The sequence below is a fragment of the Penicillium cinerascens genome (assembly GCF_028974065.1).
Source record: "Penicillium cinerascens strain IBT 15544 chromosome Unknown contig_1_segment0_segment0, whole genome shotgun sequence".
NCBI lineage: Eukaryota > Fungi > Ascomycota > Eurotiomycetes > Eurotiales > Aspergillaceae > Penicillium > Penicillium cinerascens.
In genome coordinates, this window is record NW_026695287.1 from 1,356,995 (window position 1) to 1,371,889 (window position 14,895).

Here is a 14,895-nt window from a genome sequence, read left to right on the forward strand (position 1 = left end):
CATGCCCCTCAAACGCAAGCGCTCTGGTGACAATGGAAATGTCGAAGATGAATCCAACAAGCGCTATGCTTACTTGAAACCGAGCATCCGTCGAGTCCCCGAGAAGACCATCAAAGCGAAATGGTCCACTCTGCCAGAGCCCGTCCAAGACAAAGTCCGCGATTTGTTCCATTCAATCGAGCGTCCGGTTATCGTGCGACAACAGAATGAGAAGAAGCGCATTGAGGCACAGAGTGCTGTCCAAGCTGTTGTGCGAAAGTACGTTTTCGTCTGCGCCTGTGTTTTGGTCGCATCACACCCAAGAGTGTTCTGCAGTCGGTGCTTCGCAGTTGCTAACATATTGCTTGAAACCTTTCAGTCTAGGGAGGCGACTCCCTCGAATGCCATTTCCGCCGATTACAAAGGACTCGAACTTTGACTATGAGTCGGCACTCGATGAACATGTAGGTGTCTTCTTATTATCATGCAAGAAGTGCCGGGCTAAACATCATTGTGTAGCGATCGCTTGAGGCCAACTTGGCTACCATGAAAGACAGCATCGACCTTCTGAAGGCTGAGATTGCGAAGGAAGAGGCCCTTCTTGCCGATGAGAAAAAGGCACTCCAGGAAATGGACAAGAACGCGAAGAGAGCGGAGGCCGAGAGAAAGCGCCAAACTAAGAATGTACGCAGTCATTTCCCGTTTTGGGGCGCATTCTTTTACTAACATCTTCCTCAAGGAACATCCTGCGCTCCGGCAACTGAACGAGCTACCCCAGATCCCAGACCAGACGTCCTCCGAGTTCTCTCTGTTGGATACTAAGGGCAGCCAGGCCACACTGGACGAAGTAAGACTCTCTGCCGGGAATCTACAAGCATAATATACTCACACTTTCTTAGCTGGACGCGGATCCTGGCATCCAGAAGCTCATGAACCAACTGTATGGTCATTTACAATCCATGCAAAGCAACACCGCTCCTCTCGAAGGACTCGGAGATGCGATCACCCGGTCACAAGCCGCCTTGGATCTTTACTCGACGCCGAACGACTGAAATAGCTCTTGATCTTACATCGACTTACGAGACAAACCGGGCCATTTGAGGCAAGACACGTGCGAATATCTCGGAGGATTGTTCCCAAGATGCAAGCTTATGGCCACATTTCGCACCTCGGGAACACCCAGGAAACCCCTGTCGCGTTCGCAGACCCCGATGGATTCGCAGCGGAACTGCATGCGTGTGGCACCGTGCACCAAGAGGACTCCTATCGCACGTGAACGAGTGCATCTATCTACAGAGTGGAAAGGCGTTCACCATTTCCCATGTGGAGAGTGCACTGTAGACCATGCACCGTCCAATCTGGAGGACTGTATTGCCTATGATTCGCGCCAGAACCCGGGGCTCCCTGATCCAGCCTCCGATCGCAAATCCGTGCCCTATGAAGCAATTTAGATAGTTAATGAAATCGAAACAATATGACCGGGGCATAATAATGTGGTGTACTCCGTAAAACGCGGGACCGAGGTCCTGACTGGGCGTGGCGGCTCCGAAAAAGATCGGGGATCCCCATGCGGAGGAGTTCGGAGGGGTTGAGTCTCCGCTCTCGCGCCCCAAGAACTTTGACCGTTGCCTTTGACGTCTCAACCAACTTCTGCTTCCACATGCCAATGTCTGCAGGCAGCCATTTCGCCTAGTCGTACTGATTCCACAATGACTGGCAAGAGCGCGGGCGCAGGCTCCGAGAGGAACGCCAAGTCTAAAGGAGATGCAGGGAAGGATGCGCGCGCAAAGGACTCGCCTGCTGCGGCCAAGTCTGAAACTTCTGGCATCGGCAGTAATTCCAGTCCTAAGAAGCGTCGCAAGGTGAATCACGGTAAGGTACCTTTGCGCATGCGACAGGGATATTAGGGGTTGCCCTCCCGGGTTCGCATGACGATTTGGAGACGGCTTTCGCTAATGCTTCATATCTACAGCCTGTGTCTATTGCCGCCGCTCGGTAAGCTTCATATTCCAAACCTCGCGCTTGTTCGGCGACAGCCCAGCTGGTCCCTCCTTGCGCGGTGGGGTGGTTGCTATTTTGAGGAATTCGCTTTGGCTAACTGGAGATCCTTGGTCGCGTGTGACAGCATATGACTTGCGATTCGGTACGACTTTCTCCCCTCCCTTCAAACCCATTCCACTCCGTTCCATTCCACCCGCCTCTCCGCTATGAACTAGAAGATGGACCTGCTGACCAGTTTCGATTCGTGAAGGAACGGCCTTGCACCCGATGTATAAAGCGCAATATTGGGCATCTGTGCCATGACGAGCCTCGGGAACCCACAAAGCGACGCGACCAAGATCAATCCGCGGCGGATGAGGAGGGCTCATCCAATAATGAGCTCGTCAGCGTTCCAGGTATGCCTCGGAATGTCGACGTCTCGGATGCTGCCGGTCAGCAAATCCTCCCCGATGGTACGATCGGAATCCCGCCTTCCTCGGTGCAGCCTGCAAACATTCCCACATCTGGCCAGGGCCTCGGTGGAAATTCCCAGCCAAGTAAGCTCGAGACCAGAGGTCGTCTTCGCATTTGCCTCGCGCTCAGCTGACGTGTGATTCTAGTGATGCCGTACAATGACTGGATGGGTGGACAGAACCAGTTCCAAGATATGCACTCGCTTCATCCGTCGTACATGTTTAATGCCCACGAAGTTACCAACGAGTACAACTTGCTTGGTGATTTCCTTAACAACAGCTTGCTGGATGATGGAGCTATGTTCCAAAATCAAGACATGCCGGGCGTTTACTCCGATCCGTCGTTAATGAACTCGATGAACAACAACATGAGCATGCCCAATGGCTTGCCACAAACCCAACTTCCTCCGCCAGCCCATAGCCAAGCACCGCAGGGTGACTCAATCCAGCGCCCAACATCAACAGTCGGGAACGACAAAGCGCGCGAGACATACTACATGACTGCCGCAGATCCGTCAGGGTCCGACCCGCCAGAGGAACGCATGAACAAACTTCTCAAGGCCAAGTACGACGCTGGACTATTGAAGCCTTTTAACTATGTCAAGGGCTACGCCAGGCTCAACCAGTACATGGAAAAGAATATGCAACAGCTGTCCCGGCAAAAGATTCTTCGGCAGCTGGATAAATTCCGGCCCAAGTTCCGAGAGCGCATGCAGAGTCTGACCGACATCGAGCTGATTCTCGTGGAGATGTGGTTCGAACGTAGCTTGATGGAGTACGACCGCGTCTTCGCTAGTATGGCGATTCCCGCTTGCTGCTGGCGCCGAACAGGAGAGATCTTCCGAGGCAACAACGAGATGGCGCAGCTGATTGACGTTCCAATTGAGAGCCTTCGCGATGTGAGTGTACTGTGTTTATCTGTCCTCGAAAGATTACTGATCTCTTTCTGTAGGGCAAACTTGCCATCCACGAAATTATTGTCGAGGACCAGCTGGTTAGTTACTGGGAGAAGTTCGGTGCAATTGCCTTCGACAATACCCAGAAAGCAATGCTCACCAGCTGCACGCTGAAGAGTCCCAACCCTAATGCGGCAAGCGAGGGGATTCAGTGCTGCTTCTCCTTCACGATTCGACGCGATAATCACAACATGTAAGTGTCTTGGAGCATGGTATTTGTGCACGAGAACTAACATGAGTCTAGTCCATCTCTCATTGTTGGTAATTTCCTCCCGACGCAACGGATACACAAGTAGCTTTGGCGTTTGGATGATTGGAATCAGGTGGACTTCAAAATGTCGGCATTGTGCTTTAATTGATATTGTTGACTTTCTTTTATTCCCCGAGGCTGGAGCGTTGAGTCTTTTAGCCTGAAAATGTAATATTTCTGAGGTGTACAATACTTCATTACTCGCCTTGAACTTCTGTGATTTCTTCAATCTCGCTTTAGTCTTCAGTAAGGTAACAGAGTAGCAGGCAGGTAGTGGACGTGATGTGAGGTTGTGGCAGCCTCTCCCCAAGTTTTCTCATTCCCACGAACCGTGCACCTTCTCACCTTCTCACCTTTTCACCTTTTCACCTTTTCACATTTTCATCTTTTCACCTTTTCACCTTTTCACCTTTTCAACTTGCACCCTTGACTTGACTCCCACTTTACTTTTCTCCATCACGCATCATCCTTTCATTCAAATACTCTCGCCATGGCTTCTTCTAAGCTCGGGATTCTACAGGGGAAAGTGGCTGCACTGGCAGGTATGAGCCAAAGCCTTGATCATAACGTGTTTGCCCATCTGGATACCTCGCTGATGAATGTCGTTCATCTTAATAGCTACAGCTACTGCGCTGCAACTTCGAATATTTAAAGAAGAACCAGCAACCAGCCTCATTGATGGTATCCTCGCGACCCTCAAGGAGCAGGTTGAAGACTTTCCTTCAAAGGCAGAACTTCCTGTTTCAGCTCGCAGAGAGCTGGATACAGTTGCAACAGAGCTGTGGAATGCCTGTGCACATACTGGGGATGCATGTCTTCTGAACGTCGACGAGATGAATGCATACTCCATGGGTGTGTTCACATAACCCGCTGCGGGCTTGAAGTTGGCATAATAATTGACAAGGTTTGAAGTGCGAGCTGTGGCATGTTCTTTGATCAGTATCGCCGCTTCGAACACCGCTTCAGGTATGCTAGATTCATTATTTAATCGGACCTGTTCTGATTGTTCTGCAGGCCATATCAGGGCGCTGAAGGTGGCATTCACAGCATGCCGTTTCTGCTTTGGTATTTACTATCCAGGTGCCCTACAGTTATTTTCTCATGTTGACTGGATCTTTGTAGAAAGCGAGCAGCAAGATCTGGCCCTCACGATGCTGAAGGTAGGTGCTCGAAGGTTGAATTTATTGCAATCACTTGCTCATTCTATCGATCCGGTCAAATTGGACACCACTGCCGCCGAATACTACATACTTCGGGCTCATTTGGTATGCTCCGGAACGAACAAAAAATATCATGCCTCTATCTGATTGTGTCTAGGCTCGGATTCAAGGCCGATTCGACATTGCCGAACATCTTTACTCCAAAATTCCGCCCACCGGTACATTGGACAAGCAATACGCTGCCATCGAGCTTTGCTATGCTATTGGGAATGATGCCTTCGTGGCAAGCCAATATGATATTGCTATCGAATGGCTTGAAAAAGCCGTTGAGCAGCTGGATGCTCTTACCGATCATCAGAGCCAGGAAAAATGCTTCAAGGACTTGAATCTGCAGGTTCGTCATACTCTCGGTAAGAGAGCCAAATCTTTCAAATTGAGGACATGGTTAATCTCTTCTAGTGAGAGTTTACCAGAACACAATGGCGCCAGCGAAGGCAGACAAGCTCAAGGAGCAGCTCAATATTCTTAAAAGGGTAAGTTTCTTGTCTTTCGGCTACTTCGATGTCTAACCTATGTAGGAACATGGAAACACCGAAGCTGTTCTCCTTCTAGAGATGTCACATATTCGCCGTAAAAAAAGTCCCGATGCCGACGCATTTTTCAGAGGTTTTACTACCCGGACAACCTCTCAGTGTTGGCAGTTGATACTAACACTGATATTCAGCTCTGAATCGAATCATCGGCTGCATGAGTTTTACGGAGATCAAGTTCGATGTGTAAGTTATCTTGCACATATCAAAACGTCCCACTAATATGCCACAGGGTCCTTGAGCATATCAAATGGTCAAAGTGCTTGAGGTATGTCACTTGGAGTATCTTTATGGAACTCGCTTACAGGACATAGCATTGGCCTCAGCATGGAAGCTCTTTTGTCATTTCTTCTGCGTGTGCCTGTTGATATGAGAGATTGGATTGAGAAGTGCTTCGTTCTGGCCGTAGCGATGGCCTTCGCTTCCAGGCTCCGAGATCAAGCACGCATCGACTTCATCAAGCGGACAACTCAGTCAATGGCTCACAAATTCAACAGTCTGAGTCGCCAGGCATCTCATGCAGCATTGATTGTGAGACATCTCTACTTGAGGATGCTTTCTACTTTGCTAATTGTCCTCTGCAGCTTATCTGGGCACAGGTCGACATTGCTTGCTGCCAGAATCGGTTTTACATTGCAGAGAAATGGTGCCAGCTTGTGCTAGATGCCGAGGCTTTTGAGAAAGTTTCGAGGGCAAACAGATCCACGATCAAAATGTGCGTGGCTTACGACGTTTTCTGGATCGGGGCTAACAGTTTCATAGGAAGCTCTTCGCGATCGCTATGAAAGACTCCAACATTCCGCGGGCTTGCCAGATACTGAATCAGATGATTTCTGAATGCAGCACCCATGCCGATGCATTTTCACCTCTTGAGTTCGAGTGGCTCTGCAGCAAGAGCTTTAGTCTTGCACGTCAATTGGTGTCAAGAGGCGATGCAGAAACTTCAATGGGGATTCTTTCGTCCATGCGCGAGGTTTGGTTGAGCTCTACCCCGTTCAATGCCATTTCTAACGGCGCACTAGCTTCTTCAGGTCTACAAAAAGACTCCACAGACTAGCCTGGACAAATACAATGGCTTTTTCTTCCTTGATGTATTTCTTGGAATGATTACGCACGCCATCAATGGTCGTTCCAGTACAGATCGAGTGGTCAAGGTAAATGATCCCAGGAATACTTCTACTCCTAGCTTGGAAAGATATCTCATAAATCCTTAGAGCGCTGCATATGCCTCTGTGCTCGATTGTTCCAATGCCGTCAAGGGCTACCTCATGGGAGATTCACCTCTTCTATTACAGCTGGACAGGGTCCTGGAAGCTGCATTGGGAATGAACCATGAGGAGTCTATGGTAATCACACTGACAATGCAATTCGAGGCGGGTCTCTTCTTGAGTGACTGGCGAGCCTTATCTGACTGGTTTGTTGAAATCCCGGACGGTATGCCCGAAATTTTGGGTACAAAACTCATGCATCTCTTTCTTTCTTGCGACGCCCTCCCACGCGATCTAAAGGTGTATTACGTCGCAGTAAGCTCAACCCATCATTTGTATGTTCTTGCTAATGGATGCACTGTCCAGTACATCATATGCAATCTGTATCGACGAACAGAACTGACTACTTCACTCCGAGTTGCCTGCCCTCACTACCTCCATGAGTTATTCGAACTCTGTATTACCGACACAGTTCTCTCGGAGCCGCTACCCAGGAACAGCCTTCTGGTTAGATTTTGCGAATGTCGTGGGAAATTCGAGCGTGGTCAGGTATACCTCATCCTTGCCGAAAGGGTGTTAGACCAGGCGATCAGAACCGCGGAAGACGAAGCTTATATGAACAGCGAAGTGCATCGTGAGCAGCATCAGCTCTGGAACGAGGCGCATGAAGATGATTCTCGGTATTTTTGCAACAGTGTCCTGTATCCAACTGAAGAGCTTGAGTATCTTGCTATTCGTTCATTCAATCAGGCAGCAGAGCTCTACGCGGATGGACGGGACGAAGATTGTCGCCGGTGGGCGAAGAAGGCCATTCATGTGGCAGAACTGATGGGCAATGATGAGGGCAAGACGCTTGCAGAGACCTTGCGGGCTCGGTTGGCCATGTTGCTCTAGGTCTTCGTCAGAAATATTAATATCACTGTTCTTTACAATCCTTTCAACGTGACAACTATGAACTCCATACGAGCATAGTGCTTCTAGAAGCAGAGTTGTTTCACTTCCTATGGACATCGGAGAGCGGAGCCGATCTGGCGCTAGACAATTTTGAGACCCCGAAACTCTTGCTTTAGTCACAAATCCAAATCCTACGCACCGAGCCAATCATTTCGGTGATTGGGACGAGACCTAGATCATTAGAACCCAAAATATTTGATTGTCTTAAATCACTGCTAGTACAAATTTAATCTCAGTCACGTCTTCCCTTCACTCCTCCCAATCCTAATCACGTATTCACACAATCAAAGCGAGATGGCCACCTTGACTCCTGTCCCTGTGACTCTTCCTGAAGACAAAGTACCGACTAAAAGAGATGTCAGAGACATTATCGGCACCTTTCTGACGAAAGAATGGCCATCCGTGGATCCGGAGACCCTGACCATGTCATACCATGCATCGTTTGCCAACGCCCACTGTCCCGTGGAGCAACCGAAGCCGGCTATCGGCGAACCTACCGAGCCCTTGAAGGTGTTCATCAAATTTCATGATGACACCGGAGGGGACCTCGAAGTCTTCAAGCATCTAGCGCCAAGCAAGCAAGAGGAAGCGCTTCTCTGTTACGAGTACGGTCGGTCCGGACTGGGAGCCAAAGTCTACGGGTTCTTCCAGACGCGGGATGGAACACTCGGGAGAATCGATGAATTCCTGGACGCACGGAACATGGAACCGGAGGATGTGGAGAACCCAATCATCCGAGCGGATGTTGCGAAAGGTCTGGCGATCTTCCATGCCCTGAAGACGTCGCTGGAGAAAAAGCCAGTGGAATCATACTATGAAGCTGTCATCAATGGGCTAAAAAAGTACCACGAAATGGACAAGTTAAAGGCACTTGGGAAAGAAGGAGGTGTCAGTATCGACACACTGGTTAACTACGACTTTGGGACGAGGCTGAGAAAAGTGGTGGACAAGTTGGAATCCATAGGAGGAAAGTCAGGATGGTGTATCCACGACGTCCAGTTCATGAACGTCATGGTGAAAAATGATCCGAAGGAGGGGGAAAGCACAGTCGCCCTGATTGACTTTGAGTTCGTGATGCAGAACTACCGAGCATTCGACATCGGCGGGCACTTCATGCAGAAGATGTTTAAATGGTTTGACGAGGAGAGCAGGATAGCGGACTGCAGGAAATATTCAGAAGAGGAGAAGAGACACTTCTGTGACGAGTATGCCAGGCAGTGGAACAAAGTGACGGGGGATTCAGATACCGGGGATCAAGTGTTCCTGGAATCCGAATACGGATATTTGTTGGCCATCACTTTTGACATCCATAACATGCTGTGTTTCATGGATCAAATCAATGACAAGGATCCCTTGAACCTGCTCGGACTAAACAAGCTGTTCGATGAGTTTGTTAGTCAGTACGCCAAACTTAACCTAGAAGATTGATGATATAAAAGAGCGGACACACGCTTTCATTCTTCTGTTTTATGGAGTATTTATGCTCGTCTGTAATATCCTTTGGGTCCGGCCGTAGAAAAGCAGAGATTGCAGTTTATTCACTAAAATCGCAAATGAAAGATTGAGTCCATTGGTTCAATAAGAAAAGGAAAAAGTGGCTTGGGCCGTTTTAAAGTAAAGATATGGGTATCATCAGAAGCAAAATATAAGAAAAAGCAACGAAGAAAGAGAAAGTGGCCTTCCATCCACGGTGGGTAGATAGGGGATGCAGATGGTATGGAAGACGAGAAGAGAAAGGATGGACCGAAGGTAGAAATGAAGAAATGGAAGGAAATAAACCGAGAAACGAAGGCAAAGATGCGAAATGACCAGTAGGAACTGTCAACCAACTGAAATGCCCGCACCTTTGCAGAGAAAATTGGAATCATGTTATCAGCTTCTCGTCTTGGGCGCATTACATAGCTGACCGAAAGTGGCAACGAAGGAAATGATGTTTCAATCGTCGACATTCGCATCATAAGATTGGCTCCTTATAACCTTACGAGCGCCCGTATGGCGCAGGGATGGAGTGGAGGGCATGTGGCGAGGCATATGAGGAGACCGAGAAGAGACCGATGAGTAGCTTGGCTTGCGGTCCATGTCCTTGCCACTGCTGTCAGTCCCGGTCTCGCCGCTCTCGTCGCTGGTCTGGGACCGCGTGCTTACGGCACGAAGCGTGAGATTCAGTTCTCGCTCAAGCTCTTTCTGAGCCTTCATTTGCTGACTTGAGCCGTTGAGCTTTTTGCGATAAGCTCGCAGAGTCCGGCATACTTGTTCAGTGGACATTTCCAGACTCCCGAATTCGCTCCGAGTGGAGGTTTTGGCGCGTGAGCGGAAGTCTGTGGATGTTCGGCGGTTGGTGCTTCGTGCACTGCTGGGCTGTTTATAGGTTGATGTCTTCGTCTTTGGACTGACTGGAGATGGGGACCGGCGGCTTTGGTCTGTCGGCGTGAAACATGTAGGCGAGCGGCGATTGGGGGGAGACGGCGTTTCGGCGAGTGAGTTGTTCTTTAGAGTCGATGGTGTCAGAGACAATTTTGACATCTTTCTAGCCAATGTCGGAGAGCGCTCGCGGATAGGAGTAGGTGTGCCCAAGGGATTCTCGGGTCGAAATCCAGCTAGCTCACTCCTTGAAAGAACCTTCCGCAGGGGTGGTTTGGCGGCAGTCATTTCCTTCGTGGGGCCTTCATCGTCTCGCCCATTCTGGAGATCCTGTGAAATTTGTTGTTGTACCGATAGACACCAGATCATCAGAATGCCATCCATTCCAGCAGAGATCAAGTGCCGTTTAGGAACGGGCTTGTCAGACTCATCAGACTGTTCTACAAGCAACACATCACTGACGCCTTCTGTATGCCCAAACTCTCCAGTGAGCAACTGATCTCGCTCCAGGTCATATACGCGGATGGACTTGTCCGTGCTGGAAACTCCAATTAGAAGTTTCGGGCAATGGCCTGGAACCTCCGAGGTGACGGTCAAAGCAGTCATGATCACCGCGTCGGTTGCTTCCGAGTCAGATGCTCGGAAGCAGTGGAGTTGTCGACCAGATGGAATGTCGAACTTGAGAATGCAGCGGTCCATAGTTGACACGAAAAGCAAGTTCGAATCGTCAGGGCAGACAGTCATGGAAACTGGAGAAGATTTGAGGGAAATGACTCTGGATATGAGGTAGGCAACGGAAGTTGCTCCATCCACCTCTCGCGTCGCACGCTCTCGAATGAGGATTGTGCGATCCGCAGAGCTCGACAGCAGCTTCTCGCCGTCGTTCAAGAACATAATTTGACCCACTGCTCCAACGTGGTCGTCCATGGTCTGGATCAGCTGCAGTGCGTTGTCTTTCTTCTCGAAAAGCTGCACAGTGCGATCTCGGCCAGAGCTGGCAACCAGGCAAGAGTCAGCAGTAGAGTGGATGGCGATGTCCGTGATCTCGGCCCCATGGGCGCGGGCTTCATTGACACAAACCCAGGGCTCGTTCGAAAGAAGCCTGAGCACACCGAATTTGTCCCCTGCGACAAACCACTCCGCCTTGTCTCCGGCTCTTAAAACCTTCATTTCATTTGCGATATCATCTTCGATCGCCTGGCATTGATCGAATGGCACCACCTTGGAATGCAAACACTTTCCTCGAGCTTCCCAGAAGTTCACGGAACCATTGCGAGACCACGAGAAGAAATCCGCAGAGAAAGCATTTGGGGCCTTTAAACGACGCAGGCCGAGCACCGGGTCCCGGTGAGCCGGCATAGAGTTCTCGCCAGCTTCCCGTTCATGCTCGCCCTCTTCTCGTAAAGCGTCCATTGGGTAGAGGTGGATTTCACGGGTCGCTTCCACCGTCACCAAGTGGGAGGAAAGAGAGCCCATGCACATAATGGGAGGCGCCTTACTTTTCTTTTCCACTGCGCCTTTCTCCATTCGGGCGGGTGACATGGGAGTAGGCACGGGCGGTGATCGAATGGCCTCGAAAGTCAATCGCTGCATCCTCCTGCCGCGCCCTCCCAGCCAGACGCACTCTCGATCGAAATCAACCGCCAAAGATGTCACGCCAAAACCGAGCTGTGCCACCGTGCACAGTTTCTGGGACCCTTCCCTATCATCTATGAGGCATAAAGCACCGGACTCCGTGCCAACCACGGCCTCGTTGTCCGAAATGCTGCCTACACAGCTGAAAGTGCTGTCTCCCAGCGGTCCCAAGAGGCAGTTTCTCCCCGAGAGAGCTTTCGGAGCGGGGTTTGGCGAGGGGCCTGCTCCATCCACGTTCAAACGAGACTTGGTTGGGGAGACTGGTCGAGTAGTAGGAAGCCTCCATACCTTGACATGGCGCACACCGGTCCTAGGAAAAATGTCAACATGTTATTGCCATCGCAGTGCCAGGGAAGTCATACGTCACCAAAGATTGACCCAGCCAGCACATATCGTGAATGACGGATGTACATTTGTTCGCCGAGTGAAGCTTGGCCGAGCCATTCTTAAGGTTGATGGACCAGATGAAGAGAAAACCGTCATTCACATTGCCGAGGGTTGCCAGATATTGCGAATCAGGGCTGAAGGCGAGGCTCCGGACACCAAATGTATGGTCGCTCAGGATCGAAAGAGGAACATCTGGTAAAGCGTCTGCGGCAGTTGAAAAGATCAACACGCGGGGATTGTAACCGGTCTGGCCTCTGTCAGCGACAATTCTCTGTATATTCCAGCACGTTGTCGCTCACCTCTCCCACTGCCAGAAATCTTCCATTTGGGCTGATCGAAACACTAGTTACCGCCTTGATCCTTTCCCTCGAGGACCATGCACGCGGGCTTCCGTTATCGGCAGCGTCGCCAGACGGCGACGCAGGGAGATTGATGTGTGGATTAGAGCGAATGTGTGAAAGGGAACGCGACTTGGGATCCGGTGTCGCTGGCGGGGTAGACTGATTGTAAAATGAAGTGGTTGGATTCACGCTCGTAGCTGAGGGGCGAGCTCGGAAGAAGCGCTGGCTGATGTTGGCGTCGTCGTCCAGCTCGGCAAGCACTGCGGCAGAGCCCGCGCATAGGGCAAAGCGCTTGCTCTGGTCATGACTGGAGAAGCCATTCGGGGTCGTGGTCGTTGTACCCAGCACTGTCTGAAGCGATAGTGACGATTGGTGCGAGGACTTGCTGGGTGATCGGGTGCCTGGGCGCAGCACAGGGGAGTTGGAGGGGGTGATCTTCAGGGAGGCGCCGGGCCCTGAAAAGCGCGTGGTTGCCATTGGTACATTCGAGATGCTTTCAGACTCCCCTGAGTGCGCGGGGGCTTTTCATTGTAGATTGAGCATCCGTCGCAAGGGATAGTTTTCAAAGGCGGGTGAAAGGATAAAAAATGGCGTGGCGGGGGATCGGGAGAAGGATAGAGGGGACCACTGTGGGGTGGAAAAGAGAAAAATCAGGAATTATCAAGCCGAGCTGAGAGATCTCAAAGAAAATAACATAAACAGCTCTATCGGGCGCAAGCTATGTTGATCTTGGATTCCTCCGGCGAGGAATGGGAACAAAAATGAACCGTGGAACGTATCCAGAATGGTGGGGATCGAAGGACGTGCCCCTGACAGCTGTGCCTAGCTAACTACTTTAACCTACTCCTCACTGCCCTCCGTGGACCTAGCTCCCTATTCCTATATTAAACTCTAACAGCTTGGCTGCCTTCGTTGAGGCGAACGGTGGGTCGCCAATCGGGGTCCTAGCACCGTCTATGTATGGCACTAAACCCATCTTCACAACGATGGGCCGAGATATCCCGTCGACCTAGGCGAACCTCTTCTCAATCTTAGCTCAAAAAGTACCCAGTCTTAGCTCACTGGCTAGATCTGCATGTCTTGATTGCTTTTTCGTCTGTACAGCATTTGATATTTCTGCACGAATGGCTATAAATATAGCAGTATCCCACTTTATCAGCAGACATCACTTCCTTTCTCTTTAAAGCTCAAAAAATGAGCATCATCATCTTCATGAATGGTCTTCGCAATAATTCTTATTGCTATAACTTCAAACCATTTCTCTCAACATCCTGTCTAGGTCTGGATGATAAACCATACGAGTAGTATGAACCCCCTCTTGATAAGGGCCTGTATGCTATTCCTTTGCTCACTGGACCATGCATATTGAAATCCGATAACTTAGCACTCAAATTGCTGGTCAGAGCGTGGTATGGTTCGGGATTATCACTACGACACAGACCGTTATAGCTCATTAAGTCGGTTGTGCTTGGCTTTCATGCCTTCAAAATGAGGCAGCGATCTTATCGCCACCAAGCCCCATCTTTTTCACAGAGACTCTCTCCTTTCTCTTCAACACTCGCGAGTCCTACAATGGCAACACCATGCACTGCGTCGGCCAAGATGACTTTTCCGGTGCTTCTACGCAGCGTCTTCCGCTCTGAATTCCCTCGCTCCCTGCGCACCCCTCCCGCGCACTATTTTACTCGCCCTCTACGAACCTTCCAACAGCCACGACTATTCAGCTCAACGCCGCAATTTTGCCAAGCTGAGGCCGAGCACGCATCACCTCTGCCAGCCGATGCTTCTTTATCCAAAAGCACAGGAGACATTGACCCGAGTGCCTCAACGAAAGTCACATCCCCGAGCGCATCGGGCCAACCAAACACCAAGCGCGACTCCAGGAAAAAGAAAAAAGATGGCAAAAATATTGGCAAGGATGGAAAATTCGACAGACCGAAGAAGTTCACCACTGATAAGAAGAAACTCGAGCATTGGCAAATACAAAAGGACGCGCTGGACGAGAAATTCCCTGCCGGCTGGAACCCGCCCAAGAAGCTTTCTCCCGATGCACTCGACGGCATCCGTCACCTGCATGCCACTGCGCCTGATCGTTTCACAACCGCTGTTCTAGCGGAAGAGTTCAAAACCTCTCCGGAGGCCATCCGCCGCATCCTGAAGAGCAAGTGGAGACCGTCCGAGGATGAGGTGGAGAGTCGACGCAAGCGATGGGAGAAACGACATGAAAGAATATGGAGCCAGATGAGCGAGCTAGGTCTTCGCCCGTCGACCAAAGCTTCTCGGCCCGTGGGCGATGCCAACAGGTTGTTGTATAGAGACCAGAAGAAATAGGGGGTCAATATGTATATTATCTCGGAGCTCATTCTCGCGTTGGAGCGATCTTTTATTATGGCATTTTTCTAATTGCACACACCCAATATGAGCTTTTTACTCATGATTGACGCCAATGCTCTCGTCCCTATAGATCTCAGGATGTGTTCATAACTCCACGCAGTGGACCATGAGTCCTGATCCTTCAATTCAGCAACAGTACAGTAAACTGCGAATAACGAGCATCAAAATAGTCATTTTCAATTAAATGGTTACTATTTTGGGGTTCTGATATTCGGCACATTAGGCAC

At 50.2% G+C, this 14,895-nt stretch overlaps 6 protein-coding genes across 6 annotated transcripts; 5 read left to right on the forward strand and 1 right to left on the reverse strand.

Annotated features, from left to right (window-relative positions):
- Position 1: 1 nt before the first annotated feature.
- N7498_002050 (uncharacterized protein) lies at positions 2–1,031 on the forward strand (the record flags this gene model as incomplete). Its single annotated transcript, XM_058449112.1, has 5 exons — positions 2–258; positions 359–443; positions 499–663; positions 719–826; positions 879–1,031. 5 exons carry the CDS (start codon positions 2–4, stop codon positions 1,029–1,031), a joined length of 768 nt encoding a protein of 255 aa, XP_058311456.1.
- Positions 1,032–1,688: 657 nt separating this feature from the next.
- Positions 1,689–3,731, forward strand: acuM (gluconeogenesis transcription factor RDS2; the record flags this gene model as incomplete). The annotated part of the gene is made up of 6 exons (XM_058449113.1): positions 1,689–1,851; positions 1,952–1,974; positions 2,216–2,516; positions 2,580–3,331; positions 3,385–3,581; positions 3,633–3,731. 6 exons carry the CDS (start codon positions 1,689–1,691, stop codon positions 3,682–3,684), a joined length of 1,488 nt encoding a protein of 495 aa, XP_058311457.1. The 3' UTR covers positions 3,685–3,731.
- Positions 3,732–4,128: 397 nt separating this feature from the next.
- On the forward strand, positions 4,129–7,490 carry N7498_002052 (uncharacterized protein; the record flags this gene model as incomplete). Its single annotated transcript, XM_058449114.1, has 16 exons — positions 4,129–4,180; positions 4,257–4,490; positions 4,551–4,604; positions 4,653–4,703; positions 4,761–4,903; positions 4,956–5,208; positions 5,258–5,331; positions 5,377–5,464; positions 5,523–5,574; positions 5,621–5,656; positions 5,703–5,919; positions 5,973–6,103; positions 6,151–6,361; positions 6,411–6,542; positions 6,603–6,911; positions 6,963–7,490. The coding sequence occupies 16 exons, from the start codon at positions 4,129–4,131 to the stop codon at positions 7,488–7,490; spliced, it is 2,565 nt and encodes an 854-aa protein (XP_058311458.1).
- Positions 7,491–7,844: 354 nt separating this feature from the next.
- Positions 7,845–8,978, forward strand: N7498_002053 (kinase-like domain-containing protein; the record flags this gene model as incomplete). Its single annotated transcript, XM_058449115.1, has 1 exon — positions 7,845–8,978. One exon carries the CDS (start codon positions 7,845–7,847, stop codon positions 8,976–8,978), a length of 1,134 nt encoding a protein of 377 aa, XP_058311459.1.
- Positions 8,979–9,485: 507 nt separating this feature from the next.
- Positions 9,486–12,751, reverse strand: N7498_002054 (WD40 repeat domain-containing protein; the record flags this gene model as incomplete). The annotated part of the gene is made up of 3 exons (XM_058449116.1): positions 9,486–11,856; positions 11,909–12,180; positions 12,233–12,751. The coding sequence occupies 3 exons, from the start codon at positions 12,749–12,751 to the stop codon at positions 9,486–9,488; spliced, it is 3,162 nt and encodes a 1,053-aa protein (XP_058311460.1).
- A 1,095-nt stretch (positions 12,752–13,846) lies between these two features.
- Positions 13,847–14,605, forward strand: rrg9 (mitochondrial ribosome assembly protein RRG9; the record flags this gene model as incomplete). The annotated part of the gene is made up of 1 exon (XM_058449117.1): positions 13,847–14,605. The coding sequence occupies one exon, from the start codon at positions 13,847–13,849 to the stop codon at positions 14,603–14,605; it is 759 nt and encodes a 252-aa protein (XP_058311461.1).
- Positions 14,606–14,895: the final 290 nt, after the last annotated feature.